Source organism: Prinia subflava, chromosome 16 (genome assembly GCF_021018805.1).
Source record: "Prinia subflava isolate CZ2003 ecotype Zambia chromosome 16, Cam_Psub_1.2, whole genome shotgun sequence".
Classification (NCBI taxonomy): domain Eukaryota; kingdom Metazoa; phylum Chordata; class Aves; order Passeriformes; family Cisticolidae; genus Prinia; species Prinia subflava.
The window spans coordinates 16577501-16588003 of record NC_086262.1 but is presented as its reverse complement, the minus strand read 5'-3'; the positions used below and the strand labels follow the sequence as shown (position 1 = coordinate 16588003).

Here is a 10503-nt window from a genome sequence, read left to right as displayed (position 1 = left end):
CTGCTGCCCCAGAATGGAGCTGGAGAGGCTGCCCTGGCTCTGAGAGAAAAAAAAAAAAAAAAAACAAGCCCTGCCTCAGTTTCCCCACCTTTGCCATGCAGGTCCTTGTGGAGGAGAGTTGCTGTCCATAAAATGCTTTGGAAATGAAAAGATCCTGCTGCTGTGTTATTATTGTTATTAACATCCCCCAGGCTTTATCACTGGAACTGCTGCTGGAGAGGGAACGTTCCTGCAGCCACAAGGAGCTGAGTTTGATTCAGAGAGCCCTGTTTTCTATGAGTGAAATAATTATAAATAAACTCAGCTCATTTGCTGCTGCACTAAAGCAGATGAGCAATTCCCAGGTCAGTGTTGCCATCCTCACCTCAATCCCAGCCCTTCCTCCTGGCAGAAAGCTCCAGAGCTGGAGTTGCTGCTGGTGGGGAAAACTCCTGCCCTGGGCCCCCTGAACTCTGGCAAATCCCTGCAAGGGGAACCTGCTGATGGATTTTGGGCAACAAACTGGGCAGCTTTGGATGGCGGGGAGGGCATTGAACCCACTCTGTGGGGACACCGGAGTTTCAGAGGGGACCAGAATGTGGCCCATGGCACAGGGAAGGTAAAACCTGCGCTGTCCCCTCACAGAAGCTCTGCACAGTTCCCTGGCCTGTTTTTGGGACTGTTCAGTCCTGCTGTATGCCTGAAAATCCTGCGGGATAAGCAGACAGGAAAGCAGAGCACCGCAGACACCAGGGAAGATGTTTGTGTGGAAACAACCTGATTTGTTTTATGGAAAAAATAAGCCAAAAAAAAGTTATCCCGTAGAGTTTGGGATACAAACATGTAGAGTTTGCAGTGGAGGGAATCGCCTTCATTCCCAGAGGGACTCGTCAGGGACTCAGGCAGCTGTGATGGGGAGTTCAGGAAAACCCAGGAGAGGTCCAGCAGGCAGTGGGACCTGCATTTCCCACTCCTCTCCTCTGGCTCCCAGCTGGAATATCCTGGAACACTCAGCCCTGGACAAACCTGAAGAGCAGCAAGAAACTGCACAAGGCAGGAGGTGGCTTTGGCTGTTCCACTTAAGAAGGGCTGGGTTTGGGGATGGAAAGTGGCTGTTCTGGGACCTTGGGAGGATGAACTGGCTCTGGAGCAGCCCAGGCTCTGCAGGGAAAGCCCCCAGCCCAGGAGGGATTGGGACTCAGGGTCTCACCTTGGCCCCCTGGGGTCCCCACCACTTCCATCCCCTGCCCCAAGCTCTGCATTTCAGACCCTGAAGTGCCCCCAGTCCTGGCCATGTGAAGGCAGGGGTGGATTTAAGGAGCCTGGGGTGAGATCCCACTTCCCTGCCCAGGGCCTTTTCCACCCCTACCCCAGAGCCCAGCGGAGCAGAAGGGGATGGGACACCCCCAGCCAACCCCATCCCAGACCCTGCTCTCTGCCAGCCCCAGCACCGTGGCTGCAGCAGGAGAATCCTCCCTGCCCTGGTGTCCTGCAGGGCAGCAGTGACACACACAAAGGCTGGGGAGAACCCGGGGATGGGCACAGAAACCAGGCTGGAAAAGGAAAGCAAACACAGAGCATCAAACGGTCTGCAAGACTCCAATTCACTCTCAGGGGTGCAGAGAGGGCCCCTGTGCCCCGTTACAGCCCCGAGAATCATACAGAGCTGCCATATAGAGGTCTCTCTATGTATATATTTATAGGTATGTATATATTTATAGTGCACTGCATTTAAAACAGCCGGGCCTGCTTCTTCAGCTCGTTCCTCTTCCACAGCGCCAGGCGGTCGAACTCGGCGATGGTCATGCCGAAGATCTGGTAGAACTCCTCCTGGGACAGGTGCCTCTGGGGACAAATGGGAGGCTGGGCCAGAGCTGGGCACCTTCCCGGGGGTCTGAGAGCACCCCCTGGTCGCTGGGACAATGGGGGGACACTGCTCCCTCGGGAAAGGGGCAGGACCTGCCTCCCTCTGCCCCTGCCCAAGGCACAGGGGACAGCTGTGCCCGGCCAGGGGACAGTGACAGTGCCTTGGCACTCCTGTGCTCCTGATGGAGATGCTCCTCACGTGGGCACAAGCCCCACACGCTGCCAGGGCCACCCCATGGGATCAGCTCCCTCTGTGCCCCGGTTGTCCAAGGTGAAAAAGGCTCTCCTCACCTCTAACCGAGTCCTGTCCACGTCTTTGGGCAGCTGGTTCCTCCCCCTTGTCTTCACCAGGAGCAGCTCGTAGGGGTAAATCTGCACAGGGGACAGGGACACGGCGGGGCAGCCACGGGACACTCGGGGCACGCTTGGGAAGGAGGGCAAGGCCTCCTGCTGAATTCAACAGGGTCTGGCTGGCACAGCTGACCCCAGGGCTTGGGTGGGACTGGGAGAGGAGGGAATTGCTCTCGGGGTGACTCTGATCCACTCTGGTGGCTCTGGAATAACCTGCTCACTCTGCAAAACCAGGGATGAGCTGGGCAGCAGCATTAGCAGGAACCCAGCAGCACAGGCCCCTGCTCTGCTCCTCACCCAGGGGACAACCGGGACCCGGCAGCAGGGGAGGGACTCTGCTCTGAGCCCCACAGTGCTGGGATGGCGCTGCCAGGGCGAGGATGGAGGGGAACAAAGGCAGAGGGCAAAGCTCCCCTCTGGACAGACACACGGACACACCCCCGGGACTCCCACCGCTGGCTAGTGGCCACTCCTGGCAGGAGGGTCTTACCTTGTACTCTGTGGGGAGAGAAAAAAGCGAGACGTGAGCCACCGGAGCCCTCTGCTGTCACCCCCTGCCCCCCGAGGCTGCGGGGACCCCGCCCGTGTCCCCCCGTTCTCCCTGCAGCCCCACAGCCTCTCCCCCGTGCCCCCCGTACCTCGCATCCCCCAGTTGACGGCGTTGGTGCTGTCGTAGTGGAACAGCTCCGCGCTGGGAGGCTGCGGGAGGGATGGAGAGAGGGGGGCTCAGGGGGGCTCCTCCGGACACCGCCGGTGCCACCTCCCGTGTCCCCAGGGCAGGACACCGCGGTCCCCACCCACCAGCGGGGACACAGAGATGAAGCGACAAGCCCGGGTCCCGGGGAGGCAGGAGCAGAACTGATTCCAAGGAATTCCCAGCCCAGGATGTAAAGAAAAGCTCTTCTGCTGGAAGGCAACACCAGCAGCCCTCTGGAAATTGTCCTGTGGGAGTTTCAGGACAGGCACTGCCTGGACAGGGCACTTTGGACCCCAGAAAGGGTCATTTTGGATTGGCACAGGGCAACTTGGACAGCAGGGGTGCAGGGAAGGGGAAAACAGAACATCCCAGTCATGGAAAGGGAGCACTGAGGGCTTGGAGGAGCCTGGGAAAATGAGGAATGCCTGGGAAAATGGGGAATGCCTGGGAGAACGGGGAATGCTCGGGAGAACGGGGAATGCCTGGGAGAACTGGGAATGCCTGGCAGCAGCAGGAGGCACTCACCCTGTGCAGCCCGTTCCTCCTGTAGGCAGGAAGGGAGGCCGACTTAGAAATGAGGGGATCTGCAAAGAAGCCACCAAGGGGCATCAGGGAAAAAGCAGGAATGAGCCTCATAGCCCAGGACAGGCCCCCCGGGCCACCCTCTGCCTCTGTGCTCCCAGCTCCGGTCACCCAGCTCTGTCTCCTTCCAGCTCCAGCTCATTTCCAGCCTGGCTTCCTCCCGTGCTGATATTGCTCTCCCCAAAATCCCTTTCCTGTGGGAGCCCTCCCACCTCACCCTTCGGAGCAACACATCCTCCTTTCTGTTTCCCTGACTCATCCTCTCTGCCCTGCTTCAGCTCTAGCCTAACCCAGGCTTTCGAGGGCTCCTTCTTTGCTCCCCTTCTCCCCTCCCTGGTCCCAGCACCTCCTCCGGGCTCGGGGGAGGGCTCAGGGCGGGCACTCACCGCTGTCGGCCAGGTAGTGGGTTCGGGGAGCTGCAAGGAGAGCAGAGCCGGCCGTCAGGGAGGGCCAAGCACCCCGTGCCATGCAGAACTGCCCATTCCCAGCCCCACAGACCCTCCTCAGGGCTGGGGGCTCCCTGAGCATCCCCAAACAGCTCCGGGAGGGCAGATGTGCCATGAGGAAGGACAGCATGGAATGGACAGGGCCACCTGAGCTGCCAGGCTCTGAGGTGTCCCCCAGTCCTCCCGTGGCCCCAAGGGCAGGGCTGGGTGCCCTGGGGGCTCTGTAGAAGAGCAGTGCAAGCCAGGCAGCCCTGGGGTGCAAAGAGGTCCCAGGGGTGCCAGGAGGTGGCAGGGGTGCCAGCCCAAAGCAGGTCACAGCAAGCTCGGCATGGCTGTGCTGCCAGATTCCCATGGGATCCTTCAGCCATTCCATGAGGCACTTCCAGGCTGCCCACACACCACCGGGCAATGCCCCGTGCCAGTGGGGCACAGGGAATGGATGGAGCCCGACTGTCCCCATGCCAGTGGGGCACAGGGAATGGATGGAGCGTGACTGTCCCCATGCCAGTAGGACACAGGGAATGGATGGAGCCCGACTGTCCCCGTGCCAGTGGGACACAGGGAATGGATGAGCCTGACTGTCCCCATGCCAGTGGGGCACAGGGAATGGATGAGCCCGACTGGCCCCGTGCCAGTGGGGCACAGGGAATGGATAGAGCCCGACTGTCCCCATGCCAATGGGGCACAGGGAATGGGTGGAGCCCAGCTCCATACCCAGCACCTCCCTGAACCCTTTTCTCCTCCCATCCTTCCCTCTCCAGCGCACAGACTGCCCCAGGGTGGGACAGAGGGACAGGGACAGCCTTACAGCCGTTGAGGGAGCCCTCGTAGCCCGCTGTGTGCAGGGCCTCCCTGCTGCTGGCCGAGCTGCGAGGGGGTGTCCAGGGGTCTGCGTAGGAGTTGGACCGAGCCTTCATCTCCTCCCTCAGGATCAGCCTCCCGATGCCACTCTGGATCTGGCAGTGGGGAAAAGCCACCTCGCACCCTTCCTCTCCCTGCCCAGCCCTCTCTGGCACAGCATCCCTGGCACGGGCTTGGCATCTCCTGAGGATGAGGTGCTGGGGTGGGGGTGCCTCGGCAAGGGGGGGCTCTTCACCGCCTTCAGAGCCCCCTCTGGGGGTGGCCAGGAGGGGACAGATGGCCCAGGGGCAGCAGGGATGGTGGTGGCACCTCCTCGGGTGGCAGGGCTGGGCTGAGCCCTCTCCCCAGAGCCAGCTGGGGACAGTTTGGTGCTGGCACTCACCTTGTGCATGCCCCGGTCGTAGCCATCCTCCTCGCCACCTGAGGAGAACCTCCGGGCCCGGGGAGCTGCCAGGAGACAGTGAGGGGTCAGATGGGGACAGGAGTGGGGACAGGCAGGGAGGAGGGAGTCCCCAGCTGTGTGGGGACAGCCGGCTCCCTGAGACTCCTCGGGTGTTTGTAGGAACAGAGTAAAAAGCTGGCCTGTCATTTCTACTAAGTGCAGACAACGAGCAATGTGTAAGTTCACCTATGAAGTTATTTTGAGAATGAGAAGTTCCTTTAAGACAACAATTAGTTCTGAGGGTGAAAAATAAGTGCGCCTGTAGCAACAAGGGATCTGTCCCATGGGAATCAGTAAAATAAATATATAAACAATCTAAGAATAGATAGATTTGATGGACAAGTAAAATACCTTTCACTAACCAATAGAATAATTAACAAGAAAGCTATTAACCAATTAGAAGGTGCCCTTGAGGTTTGTAAAAACTGCATAAAAGAGAGCATGGGGCCATAATAAAGAGAAGATTTTACCGTGTCACTCTGTGTGTCATGTCTGCACAAAGACAGGTTTGGGGGTCACCTTGACAGGTATCTCAGCCCAACCCCACGTTTGTGTCCCAACTCAAAACGGCGTTTGCTCCCAGAAAATCTGGAGGCAGGAATGTGCTTCCCTTTCTCCCAGCCCGGTGGGAATGTTACCTTTGGGTGAGCCTTGGAAGGACCAGTACTCGGACTCGGAGTGGTAGTAGGGGTCCGGGGAGTAGGCGGGGCTGTACTTGGATGAGTGCGCGATGTCCTCGCTGGTTTTGCTTTTCGTGGCTGCGGAGGGGTCTGCAAAAGGAGCGGGCGGAGCATTGCAGAGATCCACCCCAAACGGAGGCAAATCCCTCCCCAGGGGCTGCCAAGGATTTGTGCCCGGGACAGCACGGAGCAGAGCCGGGAAGAATCAGTTTTCCAGCTGCTGGCACCTCCTCAAGGGGGCTGAGGCAGACGGTGGGGACGGTGACAGGCAGGGGATGTCACTGGTGTGGCTGGGAAGGGACCCAAATGGCTGAGAGCCCACAAGTGCTGCCTCCTGCACTGTGCTGGTCCCAGTCCCACCAGTGGCACCGAGCTCCCCGAGCTGTCCTGTCCCCAGCAGGCGGGACAGGGGACGGAGGGAGGTTCAGACCCAGCAGGGACGGGGCGCTCTGGGTTCTGCCAGGGCAAGGTGGCAGCAGGGAGGGAGCAGGGACACACAGAGTGCTCAGGCTGGGGACAGAGCCTCAACAGCACCCGGGGGAGCCCAGGGGACAGTTCTGCTGCAGCAGAGGCCAGGAGAGTCACAGGGGAAGGAGCACCGGGGACAGGAGGTGGCAGAGCCATCCCACCACCTCGGCAGGCACGGGGGGCCCAGCGGGTACTTACAGCAGCAGGAGCAGCAGCAGCGGGTGGTGGGAACGGGGCAGGAGGGAGGGAGAGGAGACACAGTCACTGCTCAGGGGGAGCTGCTGTCCCCCCGAGAGCAGAAACAAGAGGGGACAGTGCAAGCCAGCCCCCCTGAGAGCCACCAAACCCTGAGAGCCACCAAATACTGGGAGCCACCAGACACTGAGAGCCACCAGCCACCCTCCCCAAGCTGTAACACGCCCAGGCCTGGCCTCCTCCCGTGCTGATATTCTCTGTTCCATGTTCCACCCTAGAGCAGCCACCCAGGATGGACTGGGATTTTTCTCCAGAGAAAACTCCATGTGGAACTGCAAATCGCTTTTTTCATCCCTTTTCTGAGGCTGCTCCGACTCCCTTATCCCATCTGCCTCCACACCAAGGCCCTGCTCTCCCTCCCACAGCTCTCCCTGGTGTCCCTGCCAGCCTTTGCTCCATCCCTCATGGCAGGGACATGGTCCAAAGTCACAGCTGCCCCTCACTGAACCCACCCTGCTGCCCAGAGCGGAACCAGGAGCATCCCACCGAATCCCAGCTCCCAAACCTTGATGCCTGCCCCACCTCCCGCCCAGCCCCGGAACACACCGGTCCCCTCCCCGCGGTGACACGGGGACAGGGGCACAGCAGCCAGACCCTACCATGGCGCTTGTAGATGGGGGGCTTCCTGTAGATGTTACTCTCGCCAGCAGCTGGTGGGAGAAGAGAGAGAGAAAGGGAAGAAAGAAGGGGAGAGGGAGGTCAGTGCGGGCGTGCTGAGAGCGCACAGGACGCGGGTCCTGCAGGAGCCACCCCCCGCGCGGCGTTTCCATCACACAACAGCCTCCAGTGCCCCGGGAGGGCTCCGGGCCGCGGCACGGGCATGGGGACACTGGCACGGGGACACGGGGACACGGGGACACGGTCCCGGCTGCCCACGGCGTGACAGGACATGCAGTGAGCGCCCAGCGACAGCATGCACCGGGCACAGCCTGCCAGCCGGCAGCCAGGCCGGGTTCTCGGGGTGCCGGCACCTGCAAGAACCGCCTGCGAGCTACCTGGGCGAGCCAACATCAGCCAAAGCCTCTTTCCGCAGCAGAGAGAGAAAAGAGCGAGTCGGGAGGGAAAGCGAGCTGGAGCCTGGCGCTGGAGCAGGGAGGGGCCATCCATAAACCACCGGGCGGCAGCGGGAGGGCAGGGATGGGGCGGGCAGGGATGGGATGGGAGCCGAGCTGGGGGAGCCTCTGGGTGTCCTCAGGGCGTCAGCGATGCGCTGGGGAGGGTGCCACGCTTTTGGGGCACGGGGAGATGCCAAGAGCTGAGTGGAGGGTGCGGGGCTGTGACCCCGCAGAGGGGCCATGGGCTGCTGTGCCTGCTCCCCAACCCGCTGTCCCTTCCTGCCCGCTCCGTCCCCGTCCCCGTGGGCTCTGCGTGGCCGGGAGCGGGCGGTGGCCCTTACCTGGTGTCCCCCTGCAATCCCTGCAGAAGGGGAGCGGGCATCTGGCAAGCCCAGAAGACTCTGGGGGGAGGGAGCGGCGGGCCCTAGGGGGGTATAAAATAGTCATCTGTAGCGGATGGGTGTGGAAAGGCCTCTGGCAGACACGCTCCGGCGGGTGACCCTGCGGGGAAGGCACGGGAGGGGACAGGCTCTCACCAGGGGACTCATCCTCGTGTGGGGAGTGGAGGGAGGGCGGGGAAGAGGAAGAAGAGGGATGTTGCAAGGATCAAGCAGACTCCGGGCGGCTCTGGGACCTCCGGGTGGTGACAGGGAGGGAGAAGGAGGAGGGTTCAAGCCGTAGGTCCTGTTTATGGATGGCCTCTGCCGGGGGTAGATCCTGCTGCCAGCTGGCCCTAGGCAGGCGGCGGAGCTAGGCATGCGACACAGCGGGGACGGCACATGCGGGCATGCCACGGACACGGCGCTCCCCGGGCGGCGGGGACGCTCCGGAGCCTACCTGGGATGTGGAAATGCTTGGGCGCTTGGTATGAGGTTGGAGTGGAGGACCTCACATCTAACTGGCTATAGTAGGGGGAGCTGCGCCCGCTCTCGGTGCCTGCGCGGGGCCGAGCACAAGCAGCCGTGAGTGACCGAGAGAGAGAACAAGAGGCAGAAGAAAATGGGTGTTAAATGCAGCGGTGTTAGAACAGCAGGGGCCACCCGTGTGAGGCGGGGAGTGACGGGGGCGTGCAGTGATGGAGCGTGGGGAGATTTCCCGCATCTCCGGAGGCGGACGGGATGCGGAGGGAGCCCCGGTGCAGGGCCGGCCCGGGGCTGCGCCGCCCCAGCGCTGCCGGGAAAGCCGAGCGAGCTGCGGAGGCAGGCGGTGCTGAGCCCGGGGCGCTGCCGCGGGGCTCTCGGTGGGCTCCGAGTGTCCCAGCCCTTCGGAGGACAGGGGACACGGCGCAGGCACACGCTGCTCCCCGGCCGTGCGTGCCGCTGTGCAGGAGCTCCCCGGGCACAAGCGCTCTCCTGCACACCCCTCCAGAGCCACCAAGGCAGCTGAGGGGTCTTCACCAGAGGCCACCTGCCTCCCACCCCATCCTCCATCAGCCTCGGCTCGTGCCTGAGCCGCAAATCCCCCTTGGCCTCTCCCTGCTGCTCGCAGGAGTTTGGAGAGCAGAGGATGCGCAGAGCCAGGCGCTGCTCCCACCATGGGCTGCCCCAAGCCTGCTGCTGCCTGCCAGCTGAGAAACCACGGCAATCCCGGAGATATTTCTGTTATCTCTCTCCACTTGGTGCTGTGAGCTCAGCCCAGCCTGGGGGTGCAGCCTCAGTGCTCACCTGAGCGGTAGAAATGGTGGGGGGACCTCGGGATAGTGGGGGACATGCCCTGGCGGCTGTAGGTGGGGGAGTCGATGTAGCCGGGGCTGGAGGCTCGTCTCTGCCGCGTGTCAAAGCTCTCGTAGATGTCCTGGGGGCGGGGAAGGTGTGGGGAGAGTGGTTAGAGCTGGCAGGAGGTGTCCCACGGGTGGGGGTCCCTGCCTGGGGCAGCCCGGGAGGTGCTCGGGGTGTGACCCTGGGCACTGTCTGAGAATGGAGGGGTCCCCAGCCTGCCCTGCCTCCCCGCTGCCAAGGCACAAGACCAGGTGACAGTGTCCAGGCAGAGGTTTTGTGCCTGGGGATTTTCCCCTTCCCTTGAACCAGTTCCCAGTTACTGGTGTCTCCCTCCACGGGGCAGAAGCTGCACCCTGGGGCCATTCTGCCAGGGAGGGCTTTCCCCCTGCTCTCTCTGGGGCCTGAAGGACACGAGAGTTCCCCCATCTCCCCACACCCTGGGGCAGCCAGCAGCCCAGGGGGACGACCAGCAGAGCCCCTGGGCAGAGGGACATGGTGTGGCAGCAGCAGGTGACAGACCCCAGTGCCCACAGGGGCATTACCTGTGAGTATGGGGAGAGGGTCCCCAGGGACTGGAGGCAGCAGGAGGCAAAGTGAGGAGGAAAAAGAGAGAGAGAAAGAGAGAGACAGCACATGGTTAGGAGGAGCAGTGACAGACTGGGCTCCCACAGCAGCTTGTTTTCCGGGCACTGAGGGGCACTGGTGGTACACATGGAGCTGAACTGGGGTGGGACACTGGGCAGGGAGCCCCTGGCCAGGAGAGGAACTGGCAGCTGTCACCTCTCAGAGCTGTCACCTCTCAGAGACCTCAGTGGAGAGGGGGAGGCACGGAGGGCCACGGCCACGCTGCCTGCAGGACATCAGGCTTGTGACAAAACCTTGGCATGGGCACGTAAGAGATGCTGCTGCCAAATCCTCTTCCAGCACCACTTCAGGCGGCCCAGCTGTGTGAGCTGCTCAGACCCTCCTATTCTTCCGTGGGCTCCCTGAAGCCAGGCAGCAGCCCCGGCTGGGCAGGCAGGACAGTCCTGCCTGAGCACCCCTCATCCTGCACTGCCCCGGCCCCTTCCCTGGCTGCAGGGCCAGCCCCCGACAGGGCACCC

At 62.1% G+C, this 10503-nt stretch overlaps 1 protein-coding gene across 3 annotated transcripts in view; it reads right to left on the bottom strand.

Annotated features, from left to right (window-relative positions):
- Positions 1–1545: 1545 nt before the first annotated feature.
- The window catches only part of ABLIM3 (actin binding LIM protein family member 3), a 42270-nt gene continuing 33312 nt past the window's right edge, over positions 1546–10503 (bottom strand). The window contains exons 10-22 of one of the 3 annotated variants that reach the window (XM_063413477.1): positions 9347–9476; positions 8520–8618; positions 7227–7277; positions 6534–6536; positions 5863–5994; positions 5165–5229; positions 4730–4877; positions 3862–3891; positions 3419–3477; positions 2835–2895; positions 2687–2694; positions 2137–2217; positions 1546–1824 (exon numbers count right to left, since the gene is read on the bottom strand). In XM_063413477.1, the coding sequence (XP_063269547.1) occupies positions 1711–1824; positions 2137–2217; positions 2687–2694; positions 2835–2895; positions 3419–3477; positions 3862–3891; positions 4730–4877; positions 5165–5229; positions 5863–5994; positions 6534–6536; positions 7227–7277; positions 8520–8618; positions 9347–9476 (981 nt within the window). In that variant the 3' untranslated portion in view covers positions 1546–1710. Of the gene's footprint in view, positions 1825–2136; positions 2218–2263; positions 2695–2834; positions 2896–3418; positions 3478–3861; positions 3892–4729; positions 4878–5164; positions 5230–5862; positions 5995–6533; positions 6537–7226; positions 7278–8519; positions 8619–9346; positions 9477–10503 lie in introns of those variants that run through there. The other 2 variants (XM_063413475.1, XM_063413476.1) reach the window with 2 other exon arrangements.